The sequence below is a fragment of the Octopus bimaculoides genome, chromosome 29 (genome assembly GCF_046866305.1).
Source record: "Octopus bimaculoides isolate indiv1 chromosome 29, ASM4686630v1, whole genome shotgun sequence".
NCBI classification, from domain to species: domain Eukaryota; kingdom Metazoa; phylum Mollusca; class Cephalopoda; order Octopoda; family Octopodidae; genus Octopus; species Octopus bimaculoides.
The window spans coordinates 19,485,769-19,501,089 of record NC_142956.1 but is presented as its reverse complement, the minus strand read 5'-3'; the positions used below and the strand labels follow the sequence as shown (position 1 = coordinate 19,501,089).

Here is a 15,321-nt window from a genome sequence, read left to right as displayed (position 1 = left end):
AATAATTATTGATTTTAATCACAACACCTTAATCATTGACCATTACAGTCTTTTATCTTTCGTCTTTTATCACTGACCACTGCTTTACAAACATTTATAGGTGTGATTGTTGATTACCAGAGCCAAACTTTGTCCCTCTGTGTCATGCAATGCTGGAGTGTAGTTTTATTCAGTTGTCCTTGATACATAAAAAAAGGGGTCATATTTTTCTCCTTTATCGCAAATGGCTTAGGGGTCAATTCTGTTTTCTATTTAGGGCAATCATATTTTCTTTCATGTTCAAAGGCTCGCTATACAATCGCATGGTTGTATAGAAAAATCTATTGTCAATGTTTTAACCATGGGTGAAATTTAACCCTGTGTGAATTGAAATTAACACATTTTAACCAAGGGTGAATTTAAACAAAGAAATGTTAACCAGTGATGGATATATTTTAAGCATGGACTAACACATTTCAACCAATGGTAATTCTAACTCAAATAGTTTGAACCAGAACCAGTTGTAAACTTAGGTCAATGAATTTTATATATTTGGTACAAATATATGAAGCGTGGTCATTAAATTAGGTCAATGAATGCCAACATTGGTACAATTGGGTTAACTGAAAATGTGGATCAACGAATTTTAACCTGGGGCAGCACATTTTAATCCAGTGCTAAAAATAGTGTGAGCATATTCCGTAGTTACCAATGTGTAATTGAGTTTTTACCGGTAATAAACTTTCATGAATGAGTTTTTTTTTTTTAAAGTGCGTCTAAAGTTTATTCACAAAATGGTAAAGTTAAGATACGACCAGAAATGAATTTGGGTCAACGTAATTTAACCAGGGGTAAATTTAGGTCAACATTTTTAGCAGTGGTAAATTTAAGCCTGTGTGAATTGAGGCCAATATATTTTAAATGTCTGTGGAGTCTGTTCACTGCACATTTTAACCAGTGGTCAGTTTAGGACAATACATATTTTAACCAGGGGTTAACTTGGGCTAACACATTTTAGCCAATTCTGGTCCAAATAATTTTAATCAATGGTTAACTTAAGTAAAAATTTTGATATATTTAGTATAAATATATGGAGTGTGTTTATTAAAATAGGTCATTATACCGGAGTCAGCTATATTTGTTGGTCAACGAATTTTAAGCTGTCGTAATGTTAGGTCAACACATTTTAGTCCAGTGGTGAAAATTGTGTGTGCATATTTTGTAGAGTTACCAATACATAGTTGAATTTTTTACAGATGCTAAACTGGGGTAAATGAATTGAAAAAGAAAGGGGTAAAAGTGTGTTCGTGAAGTATTAACATTAGAATACAACCAGGGGTGAATTTGGGTCAACATAATTTAACCAGGTGTGAGTTTAGGTCAAAATATTTTAACCAGGGGTGAATTTAGGTCACAAAATTTTAACCAGGAATGAATATAAGTTAAAATCTTTTAACCAGGGGTGAATTTCAATCAAAATATTTTAACCAGGGGTGAATTTCGGTCACAATATTTTAACCAGGAATGAATTTAAGTTAAAATGTTTTAACCAGGAGTGAATTTAGGTCAGAATATTTTAACCAGGGGTAAATTTAGGTCAAAATATTTTAACCAAGGGTGAATTTTAAGTCAACACGCTTTAACCAATGGTAAATTTAGGCCAATATATTTTAACCCTCTGCGAAGTTTGATCAGGACATTTTAACCAGGGGTGAATTTAGGTTAACATATTTTGATCAGGGGTGAATTTAGGTCAACAAATTTTAGTCAGTGGTGAATTTCGATGAATACAATTGCTAAACTCTGTCCAGTTTGGCCAGTGTATTCTAAATATCAGTAATGTCTTAGGTTCAACTGTAAACTTGTTGAAAGAGGAAGGATGAAGCGTGAAGACTGATGCTGCGTTGTTATCATCAGTGTATAACAACGTGGGGTGTTGAGTATGATGGGAAGAGGTTAATATGTGTTCGATCTTTACTTTTTCTCCGTTCATTTTAATGTTTGTTTTTGTTTTATTGATTAGCTAATTAACATTTACATTTACAGGCACTAATTATAGGATACTGGGCATGAATCCAGTTACAGATTTTAGCATCGGGCCAACAATGGAAACGAAGTAGAATAATAGTTTGTGAATAGCTAGGTTTACAGCGCATGCCCGGCGGTAAAGAACACGACCGTCCCCGCTGGTGACACTGGCCTTCTTTGATCCAGCGGGGCCAGAAGCGTATACCCAGGTCCTTCCATGTATATATGACGGGACAATATGTGTAAGTCCGGATAAACTTAGCCACTTTTCTCTTCGCTTCTGTCTCAACGTTCAAATCCAACTGCCGGAAACGTCTCCCGGTTTCATCTTTGAGATTAATGCGCCCGAATCGAGCTAGAAATGGGGGCCGTCTCCCTACAGGGTAACCCCTCTGAAAGCGCAAGGCGAGGGTCCCGTTAGGCTTTGTTATACTTTCGTTCGGTCGTTTGACGGACATGAATTCCTCGATGAAAAACCGTCCGAGTAGTTTGCGTAAAATCTCCGGTTTTAGGTTTTCAGCCCTCGGATCGTGTTTTTTGTCGGGTTTCTCGTTCAGGTTGACAGGAAGTGAGTCAGAAGGCACTATGGGAAATTTAGGCCGTTTTGTGACGACACTCTTTTCATGAGGACTTTTTCGCAATAGATTGTAATCACTGAAACTACTGCTCCCGCTGCCGGCAACACATACCACACAGAGAAGAAGAAGAAGAAGGAATCCAGCAAGCTTCGAACTCAACATATCCGGATCAGAGCGCATCCTGGTGGTAAAATAAAGAAAGAAAGCAGATTTTAGTACGAAATAATAATAATAATAATAATAATAATAATAATAATAATAATAATGATGATACATAGATAGATAGATAGATAGATAGGCGTAGGAGTGGCTGTGTGGTAAAGTAGCTTGCTTACCAACCACATGGTCCCGGGTTCAGTCCCACTGCGTGGCATCTTGGGCAAGTGTCTTCTACTATAGCCTCGGGCCGACCAAAGCCTTGTGAGTGGATTTAGTAGACGGAAACTGAAAGAAGCCCGTCGTATATATGTATATATATATATATATATATATATATATATATATATGTATGTATTTGTGTGTCTGTGTTTGTCCCCCAACATCGCTTGACAACCAATGCTGGTGTGTTTATGTCCCCGTAACTTAGCGGTTCGGCAAAAGAGACCGATAGAATAAGGACTGGGCTTCTAAAGAATAAGTCCTGGGGTCGATTTGCTCGACTAAAGGCGGTGCTCCAGCATGGCCACAGTCAAACGACTGAAACTAGTAAAAGAGTAAAAGATAGATGGATAGATAGATAGAACGCTATCCCACCCCAATAGTCCATCCTTTCTTCGCCGAAAATACATACAAGAACAAGATCAACAACAACAGCAGTAACAACTCCGTGGTGACGGAAGCAACAATAGTTTAATGGCCGATTCGTCCGACAAACAGCCAAGAACAGGAAGTGTTACGAAGATTTTTTTGGAACAATAAACTGAAATAACTCAAACAAGGGAGCGAGTCAATTTAGAAAGAGGTCTGGGTGAGGTTAGTGTGTATAAAATGAATATTTATGACACCATACTACCGAGATTTAGCTTGTTTCGATGACAGTTGAATGCCAATGGCGGCAGATAAACTGTCGTCTGCTCTCTTCCAGTTTTATTTTCAAACAATGCGTAATGTTTTACTATGGCTACCCACCTCTCCCGTTCCGTCCCGTCACCGTTTATTTAAATAAACTTCCTGAGCTGGTTGTTTTATACTTCCTGAGCCGTAGAGGGAGAGAGGAAGAGAGAGAATGAGAGAGGGAGTGTGTATGTGTGTGAGTGTGTGTGTATGTGAATGTGTGTGTGTGTATGTAAAAATGCATATGTTCGTGCTCCTGTGTGTGTGTGCATACGTATGTATGCATCTATGAATGTATGTAGGTATGTGTGTATATATATATGTATGCATCTATGTATGTATGTATGTATGTATGAATGTATGTAGGTATGTGTGTATATATATATGTATGCATCTATGTATGTATGAATGTATGTAGGTATGTGTGTATATATATATGTATGTATGTACGCATCTACGTATGTATGTATGTATGTATGCATGCATCTATGTATGTGTGTATATATGTATGTATGTATGCATGTATGTATGCGTGTATGTATAGAACATCATTGGCCTGGGGCTAAATTACTATACTGTACATTAGATAATGTAGTCCTAGATACACTGTGCCTGAATAAAAGATGGGGTGGCCACGGCTGGAACATCTTTGATCATAAGTCTGCCTGGATCAGGCCTGACCTGGGGTTAAACAAAAACAACAACTATAGCCACAAATACTAACTGCTATACTATACATTAGATAATGTAGTCCAAGATACACTATGCCTGAATAAAAGATGGGAATGATCACTGGTGGAACATCTTTGATCATAGGTCTGCCTTGATCAGGCCTGACCTGGGGTTAAACAACAACAGCTATAGCCACTAATGCTAACTACTATACTGTACATTAAGATAATGTAGTCCAAGATACACTATGTGACTATGATGGTCAGAGCTGGGATGACAACGATGCGATCTTCCTGATGCAGGATGTCTTCGAGGGCGCCCAAGGAACCGCAGAGATAACGCGCCACCCAGCTCACCGGCAGCGTTTACTAAATGTCTTGGATCTAGAACTCAGTAGAAATTCTTTTGGCTACACCAGTGGCTCTCAATCAAGATTACAAATGGCCCCTGAGGACCCATATAAGATTTTCGCGGGGTCGATGCAATAAAATATTAAATTGCGGATCCACAGTGATATTTTCAAGGCCCCTGGGGAAATGTTTCTTTAGATGTATGTATTGGTATGTATTGCAAGAAACAGCTGGGTTTCTTTCTCTTACATTTTACAGAATTCTGTCTAAAAAAGTTGATGTATATATGTATATATATATATATATATATATATATATATATATATATATATATATATATATATGTGTGTGTGTGTGTGTATTTTCTCTCCTTGTTTCTTTCTGTGTTCCTTTCTGTGGAAGAGCGTTAAAGGCTTTTTCGATTCCCGAGCGTTATACTAATACATCTGTTTGTTTTCTACACCACCTGTCTTCGTCTATTTTTTTTTTTTTTGTGAATTCTCCCTATATATATATTAATCAAAGTGTAGAGTATTATATATCCCTTAAGGCCGATCTTACTGTTTGGTTTCGCACCAGGGCTTCAACGGAGTGTTAGGTAACAGTCCGATTATATCACCTTGTGGCCTTCAGAGGTAGTCGTTACGGAATGAAATATGGCTGCTGCTCTGAGCAGTCGCCATATTTCATTCCATAACGGATATATTGTACTGGATGTATGGATATATGATATTGTACACTTCGATTAATATACCCACTCTTACACACACGGCTTACACACACACACACGCACGCACGCATATGTATATGCGACAGGCTTCTTTCGGTTTCCGTCGACCAGTTCCGTTCCACAATTCTTTCGTTAGCCTGGAACTTCCGTAGAAGACACTTGCTCAAGGTGTCCGACCGTGGAACCGAACCCGGAACCATGTGGCTGGAAAGGAAAGCAAGCTATTCACCACACAACCAAGCCACCTTCTTACACAATTTACCTGGGTGGGGTTTGGGGAGAGAGAAAGCAGCCCCCCCCCCCACTCCACCCTCACTTTGAAATTTGAAAAACGTTGACCGTAGGGTGGGGCTTGGCCAAGAAGGAAAACGTCTGTCTGTCTTCAGCTCTCTTCAGCTCTCTTCAGCCAGTACCTCCACTCGACCATTTAAGCCACGCTGTGACTAAACATCTGCTCTTGTGTTTTCTTTGCTGTTTTTTTTTTGTTTTGTTTTTTGTGAACAAGATTAAAAGATTAAACGGATTAGCTGATTAAGTCTTAAATACACAAATAAACTGATGAAAATACTTGGTTTGCTTAGCATGTTCACACACACCATCAATATGAAACGACGGTTTGAATGACGTATACGTCTGTGTGTTTGTCTCTCTCTATGTATCTGGGTGTTCCTATCCCTCTCTAATATACAAGGTGGGTCAAAAGCAGGTACAGTATTGCCTCGATATACGAGTTGTTCCCTGTGACCGCTCGTAAAGCGAAAACTCCTAAACCAGGACAATAATTTCTTACTGTAGCAATGTTATAAATCGTAATTCGTTTTCTGAAGAATATTTTACCCATAAAATTTATAATTCTCATAAATTATTGGCAATAACCCAACGGTAGAAGGCGAAGAATATTTTATGTGGAGTAAAAAGAATGTGAAGATCATTTATAATAAAAAAATATTATCATTAAAATCGTTTTCTGAATCACTTTTAGTCACACTAGACCCGCGTACATCATCACTTGTGGACGTGTTTGTCGATTCACAAGCACCCGTAGACGGTCTTGTAGATATCTTTTTTTAAAAAAAGTCTAGTCATTTGCTTAGAAGCTTTTTTTTTTTTTGCTCTATAAATTTCTCGGTAACACGCAGAATAATTTGTTATGGTAGTGGAAACTTTTGCATTCCGTTCGAAGTTTGGATCTTGTGCTCGGAAAATGAAACCCAGGATCTCGTAAAACGGCTCCTCGTAAAATACACACGTTTTAAGTTAACTTGTAGGCACCGTGAATAATAGCAAATGATTCGAGTCGAGAACAAAGAAGGTGGATTCTAAAGCAGTTTTGGTGACCGCGGCGGCGGCGGTGGTGGTGATGGCGGCAGAGGCACCACCATCACCACCACCACTACCATCACCGCCACCACCACCACTACCACCACCACCACTACCACCACCGCCACCACTACCAACCACCACCACTACTACCACCACTACCACCACCACCACCACCACCACCACCACCACTACCAACTACCACCACCGCCACCACTACCATCATCACCACCACAATCACCACCATCATCACCACTACCACCACCACCACCACCGCCGCCACCACTACCAACCACCACCGCCACCACCACTACCAGCTCTACCCTCACCCACCAAACACAACTATGTGTATATATTTGCACAAGCTTCTCTCTCTAATCACAAAACACAACACCAGATAACAAGCTTTTAACGCCTTTCGCCAATGCACCGAGTAACCCCGGACACTACGTGAGAGAGAGAGAGAGAGAGTGAGAGAAGGTGTGGGTGGAGGGGGGGGGCTGTCCTATGTGAGTGGAATTTTTATGAATGACAACTAATTCTGAGAGAGGTGCTTGTGTATGTCACAATGGTACGCGCGTGTGCGTATTGTATATATAGATATGTGTGTGTGTGTGTATGTAAGTGTGTGTGTGAACGTGTTATATGTATATAGATATAAGTGGCTGTGTGGTAAGTAGCTTGCTTACCAATCACATGGTTTCGGGTTCAGTCCCACTGCGTGGCACCTTAGGCAAGTGTCTTCTACTATAGCCTCGGGCCGACCAAAGCCTTGTGAGTGGGTTTGGTAGACGGAAACTGAAAGAAGCCTGTCGTATATATATATATGTGTGTGTGTGTGAAATGTTCGTATTGGAGCTTCCAGTACGAATGCCAAGCAGTAGAGCATGTCGTATCCAAAATTTCTGGCAGAGTGAATTGCATCGTGGTGCTGTTTTTCTCACAGGCGGTACCCAACTGACCCTACCATACTGTGTAGTCGACAAAATCATAAACAAACAATGCACATGCGTGAAATTAAAAATATATAATGGCGACCATCACACCCTCTGTGTTCGTGTGTATGTGTGTATATATATATATATATATATATATATATATATATATATATATATATACATAAATATACATATATGCATATATATACATATATATATATATATATATATATATATATATATATATATATATATATATTGTGGTGGTGGTTGTGGTTGTGGTGGTGGTGGTTTTAGTGTAGTAATCGTGATGGTGGTGACGGTGGCGATGATGTTGAGGCGGTGTGACTTCCTAGTGGTGGGCGTTTAGACCGGGTGTATATCAATCGGGTTACACGGTCTGGTGAACGCAAGACCAGGTGCGCGTGCGGATGGGTGTCGGGTATATGTATGAGTTCATGTATGTGCATGTGTGGGAAGTGTGTATGTGAGTATGTGTATATGTATGTGTGTATATGTATGTGTGTGTATGTATGTGTGTGTATATGTTGGTGTGTCTGTGTTTGTCCCCCCAACTTCGCTTGACAATTGATGCTGGTGTGTTTACGTCCCCGTAACTTAGCGGTTCAGCAAAAAGAGACCGATAGTATAAGTACTAGGCTTACAAAGAATAAGTCCTGGGGGTCGATTTGATTCGGCTAAAGGCGGTGCTCCAGCATGGCTGCAGTCAAATGACTGAAACAAGTAAAAGAGTAAAGAGTATATCCTTTTATACTCTAGGCACAAGACCCGAAATATCTGGGGAAGGGGGCCAGTCGATTAGATCGACCCGGTACGCAACTGGTACTTAATTTATCGACCCCGAAAAGATTAAAGGCAAAGTCGACCTCGGCGGAATTTGAACTCAGAACGTAAAGACAGACGTAATACTGCTAGGTATTTCGCCCGGGGAGGCATTACTGTATATATATGTAGAGAGAAAGAGTAAATGGCTAAGGTCAGTTTGGTGTGTAAATACACACTTTTGGTGCAAGTCTCAGGAAGGCCTCTCCAATGCATAAAACCGCAAATATTACGTAATTTTTGTTCTAGAATTTTCGCGTAAACTGGCGTTGCAAATGTAGGAGGTTACGGAAGAATTTGTAACTTATAATTGAAGATGTATTCAAAAGTTTTCTTCGTCATCTTTTTTTCATTGTATGTGTGTGTGTGTGTGTGTGTGTGTGTGTGTGTGTGTGTGTGTGTGTGTGGCCGGAGTGTTTTGCAGAGACCACGTGGTTTATGTGAAATAGCTGACTAAGTAGGCCGCGCTTATGCATATTTACGGAAACCACGGGTTTCTCATAAAATATGGAACGATTTAAGAAAAGGGCATTTCCTCCTCCATGTTTTTAAGGGGTCTTAGGCCAACAGGTTTTTGGAACCTGACGATACGCCATAAAGCTAAACCCTTTATGGACGGGAAACCTAAGGTAATCCCATAAAAGAGCCTTCATATATATATATATATATATATATATATACCATAAACATTATCATTGTGTTTCGTTCAAATGCCGCAGCCTAAAAGTGACGTTGATATATGTGTGAGTGTGTGTGTGTGTGTATGCGTGCATGCGTGTGTGTATGTGCGCATGTGTGTGCATGTATGTATGTGTGTTTGGTGGGGAATGTTTGTGTGTGTGTCTGCCTCTGTGTGTATATGCGTGCGTGTGTGTGTGTGTTTGTGTATGTGTGTATATATATATATGTGCGTGTGTGTGTTCGTGCGTATGTGTGTGTTTGTGTGAGTTTGCGTGTGTGTATGTGTTTATTTTGTGTGTGTGTGTGTGTGTCAGACAGACAAGCAGGCAGGCAGACATTCAATATGGCGGTTGTGTTTTGATTCACTGATAAACTTTCTTGACTTTATCAACAATGGCATAAAGACGCCATTTTATGTTTCGAGTTTTATCTCAGCCACGCTCGTGCCCACTAACGTATGTTGTACGTGCGTACACATACAGACACACACACACACACACACATATATATAGACAGACAGACAGACACATACATACATAAATACATACATACTTACATATATACATATATATATATATATATATATATATATATATATATATATATATATATCAAGAGTGTGCGTGTGTGTGTGTGAGAGAGAGAGAGAGAGAAAGAAAGAAACATAAATAGATAGATAGATATACATACATACATACAAACATACTTACATACAGACAGACAGACAGACAGACATACACACATACATTCATATATGCATGCATGCATACAAACAAAAATACCCTGTTGTTGATGTTGGAGTTCCAATGAAGGGACCTTGGATCTAGTTCAGAAACCGGTTCTTTCTCTATTGGCAAGAGATCTTGAAATAAAATTGGACAATGAATAGATACATACGTACGTACATACATACATACTGTTATGTCTCAAAGCTACTGCTATCTAGCGCCTTCAGATGATCTCTACTCAACCGCTACACAACTGCTACTCGACTGCTACTCAACATCTCTACCACGGCCAGACTACACCTATTCATATGTCTGGGAAGACCCTACTTCTTCGCCTGGGGGCGTCGTCACAACACATACATACATACATACATACATGCATACATACTTACACACGTACATGTTGGCACTCCGTCGCTTACGACGTCGAAGGTTCCAGTTGATCCGATCAACGGAACAGCGTGCTCGTGAGATTAACGTGCAAGTGGCTGAGCACTCCACAGACACGTGTACCCTTAACGTAGTTCTCGGGGGATATTCAGCGTGACACAGAGTGTGACAAGGCTGACCCCTTTGAATTACAGGCACAACAGAAACAGGGAGTAAGAGTGAGAGAAAGTTGTGGTGGAAGAGTACAGCAGGGTTCGCCACCATCCTCTGCCGGAGCCTCGTGGGGGCTTTTTAGGTGTTTTTGCTCAATAAACACTCACAACGCCCGGTCTGGGAATCGAAACCGCGATCCTACGATCGCGAGTCCGCTGCCCTAACCACTGGGCCATTGCGCCTCCACATACGTACATACATACATACATACATACATACATACATACATACTTACATACATACATATAGGGTTCGATTTAGCTGCTATCGCGTCGAGTTCTCTCAAACGTTACCTGATATATTTGTCTAAGGCAGTACAAGTACGATTTGAGAGGGATCAAGCTACTGTTTCTAGCAGGTCAAATTGTCTGGACGCAGCTCTTCATCGCTCGCTGGCGGGAAAGTGAAAGTGGTGATGTATGTGGTAGTTGAGATGTTGAGGACGGAAGTTGCGGGGGAGAGAGGGGGGGGGGGGGTAGAAAGGAAATTATTTATATATTGAGCTAAAAAGCGTGGGAGAGGAAAAAACAAATAACAGTTCACCTGTACCAGGTAGGTAGGGTGGTGGTGGTGGTGGTGGTGGTGGTGCCGAGGGGATGCTGGTTGTAATGGTGGTGGATGTGGTTGTGGTGGGGATTGATGGCCAATAGAGTCGTAACGAAAGCATTGAAAGTGTTGAAAGTAATGTTGTTGTTGGTGGTGGTGGTGGAGTCGCCGCAATTTGTTTCGTGAACGAGAGCGAGTGGGTATCGGGGTGGGGGTAGGCTAGTTGATACAGAAATACGGGTACGTGGGTTACTGTGAGAGGGTGGTTGATCGGATGTAAAGGGTAAACGGTGTTGGTTGGGCGTCACTCGCTGCTGTTCTTATCGATGATGAGGAAGATGGTGATGATGATGATGATGATGATGATGCAGCCACAGACACACACACACACACACACACACACACACACACACACACACACACACACATATATATATATATATATATATATACGACAGGCTTCTTTCAGTTTCCGTCTACCAAATTCACTCACAATACTTTGGTCGGCTCGAGGCTCCTTTCTTATACGCATGTATATATATGCTCTGGTTGTTATTATTTTTTTGTCTACGTTTTGTTTGCAATGTCCTGTACCCAGATATGCACCTATATATACAGGTAGACGTAGGTATACCCACACCTGTACGTATATATGCATATACTCATTTATTATTTGTTTTATATATATATATATATAGGCGCAGGAGTGGCTGTGTGGTAAGTAGCTTGCTTACCAACCACATGGTTCCGGGTTCAGTCCCACTGTGTGGCACCTTGGGCAAGTGTCTTCTACTATAGCCTCGGGCCGACCAAAGCCTTGTGAGTGGATTTGGTAGACGGAAACTGAAAGAAGCCCGTCGTATATATATATATATGTGTGTGTGTGTGTGTGTGTGTGTGTGTGTGTGTTTGCCTCCCTAGCATTGCTTGACAACCGATGCTGGTGTGTTTACGTCCCCGTCACTTAGCGGTTCAGCACAAGGGACCGATAGAATAAGTACTAGGCTTACAAAAGAATAAGTCCTGGGGTCGATTTGCTCGACTAAAGTTTGTGCTCCAGCATGGCCGCAGTCAAATGACTGAAACAAGTAAAAGAGTATATATATATATATATATATATATATATATATATATATATATATATATATATATATATATATATGTGTGTGTGTGTGTGTATGTGTGTGCGTGTGTGTGTATCGTGGGCTTGTAAATGGCTTGTTTTGTTCTTCAGCAAAACACTTCAACTCTATGCTGGTTCGGCACCGTATCCACAACCGTAGTTCTCGAACTACAAGAGATTGCCATCATCATCATCATCATCATCATCTATGTGATCGTATGCTTGAAGAGCCAGCTCTCACCTGAGAGAGGGTTATGTCTTCGTAGCATGTACCTTTACAAGCTGTTTCGGGTGCCTGTGTAGTCGCAGACGGAATATAACTGCCCTCGTGCTGCTCTCAACGATTGGCGAAACTCAAGTAGCGCCTAGGTTGTACTCAAGTTCAACGAGGTAGATAGACACGAGCAACATGACTTAAGAACCTGTCACTTGATCCAGAAATTGATCCAATGACAACGTGATATTGAGCCGAGCACGTTAACCACTAGGCCACGCGCCTTTTAACACAAACACATACACAAATCTATCTGTCTGCCTATCTATCTCTCTCTCTCATATACATACATACATACATACATATATATATATATATATATATATATATATATATATATATATATATATATATATATATATAGACACACACACATACACATACATACGTGTATATATATATATATATATATATATATATACATACATGTATTGTGTGTGCGTATGAAGGTGCGTGGCTTAGTGGTTAGGGCATTTGGCTCACAATCGTAAGGTCGTGAGTTCGATTCCCGGTGACGCGTTGTGTCCTTGAGCAAGACACTCTAGTTTACGCTGCTCCAGTCCGCTCAGCTGGCAAAAATGAGTAGTACATGTAATTCAGAGGGCCAGTCTTGTCACATTCTGTGTCACGCTGAATGTCCCTGAGAACTACGTTAAGGGTACACGTTTCACCAGGAAGGTACACGAGAAAATAAACAGAGAGAGAGAGAGAATTAAAAAAACTTGTGGACTTAGCGATCAATCATGCCGACATACATATGTGTGTGTGGGGGTGGGTGGGGGGGTAATTAATAAAAAAAAGCGGAGAAAACAAACAAAATAACAAGAACAAACAACAACGCGAGCACGTGGTTCATGCAAAGTATTAATAAAACGCTCAGAGAAGGAAAGTAAGAGTGATTGTTTTACGTTTCGAGCAAAGGCTCTTCTTCGGAAACAGGAGACATAGGAAAGTTCAAAAGAAAAGGAAGAAGAAGGGGGGGGGGGAATAGTCAACAGTCCACGTGTAGTTACATTTTGAAAATAAAATAGATAGATAGATAGATAGGTAGGTAGGTAGGTAGGTAGGTAGGTAGGTAGGTAGGTAGATAGATAGATAGATAGATAGATAGATAGATAGATAGATAGATAGATAGATAGATACCCGTCTTTATGTTTCGTGTTATAACATAAACCGGACTGTGCATTCAAAGTTCCTGTATTCACAAACAGTTTGTAGCTAGTTCCGTTTCTGAAGAAAGGGATGCTGGGAACGCCGCCCCCTTCTCCTCTCCTCCCCTCCCCCTCCACAGACATGGTGCTTTACACAGTGCAGCGCAACCCTTTCCGAAAGAGAAAGTAAGAACCAGGCCCCCCAGTATTTGACAACGTAGATTCATCGTGGGCCCAGAAGAATGAAAGGAAAAATTGAATATACTAAGAGGCGGGGGGTACACTGGACGGCCCTGCCCTTTCACTACTCAGTGGTGCACCCTCCAATTTCGAAAATGCACCCATTCAGAAGATTCTGAAGCACCCCTCCCCCCAGACGCCAATGTCTGGAGACGGGTCTGAATTTAGGCATGCGTACGTATGTATATACATACATATATACATGAGTGTGTGTGTGTGTGTATATATATACCTATATGTGTGTGCATATATATATATATATATATATATATATATATAATATCCAAAATTTTCCCTGAAATTATATATATATATATATATATATATATATATATATATATATATATATATATATATATATATAGATACATATATATATATATTTACACACACACATATACATACATATATATGTATATATGATGATGATAATAATGACAATAATAAATGACAACATATATATATATATTTGTGTGTGTATGTGAGTGTGTGTATATGTGTGTATGTTTGTATGCATATATGTGTATATATATATATATATATATATAAAAATATATATATATATACACACAAGTATATTTCATAAATACGTATACTTTTGTTTATATATATATACACATAATATAACATAAAATGATATACATACATTTATACATATATATATATATATATATATATATATATATATATATATATATATATATATGTATGTATATATATATATGTATATATATATATCTATATATATATATATATACATGTAAATATATATATGTATATATATGTATGTATATATATATATATATACATACATACATACATATATATATATATATATATATATATATATATATATATATATATATATATATATATATACATATATATACATACATACATACATATATAAACAAAGATTCACTTACACACACACACACACACACAAATACAGAAAAACACGACCACACACAAACATGTACATAAACCCAACAATTATATAAATATAAATATACGCATAGATATATACATACCTGTAGTATATATATATATTTAAATCCAAGGTGTTCAACGTTGCAGTGTATAAATAGTAAAAAAAACAGCCCCAAAGTCTAGCTGGTTTGCCGTAGACACATCCACACACCATCACAGGGATACCACGAACTGGTGGACACGAGATTAAGTCACTGGTCTAAGGTATATTCGTCTGTGGATATGTCTGTGTGTGCCTGCGCCTATATGCGTGTGTATGTGTGTATGTGTATGTGTGAGGGTGTAATTGTCTGTGTGTGTGTGTGTGTGTGTGTGTGTGTGTGTGTGTGTGTGTGTGGTTCTGTGTGTATGTACGTGCGTGTTCGATTCTCTCTGTCTGTCTCTCTCTGTCTCTCTGTCTCTTAACTGTTAAATGACGGTTGGAGAAATATAGACAGTCCTTCCCACAGACACATACATACATATGCGCACACACACACACACGCGCATACACG

The 15,321-nt window shown here is 39.5% G+C and overlaps 1 protein-coding gene across 2 annotated transcripts in view; it reads right to left on the bottom strand.

The window, feature by feature from the left end:
• Positions 1 to 734: 734 nt before the first annotated feature.
• Positions 735 to 15,321, bottom strand: part of LOC106873928 (noggin-2) — a 21,807-nt gene continuing 7,220 nt past the window's right edge. The window contains exons 1-2 of one of the 2 annotated variants that reach the window (XM_089345451.1): positions 14,869 to 15,226; positions 735 to 2,766 (exon numbers count right to left, since the gene is read on the bottom strand). In XM_089345451.1, the coding sequence (XP_089201577.1) occupies positions 2,007 to 2,766; positions 14,869 to 14,981 (873 nt within the window). In that variant the 5' untranslated portion in view covers positions 14,982 to 15,226 and the 3' untranslated portion in view covers positions 735 to 2,006. Of the gene's footprint in view, positions 2,767 to 14,868; positions 15,227 to 15,321 lie in introns of those variants that run through there. The other variant, XM_089345452.1, reaches the window with a different exon arrangement.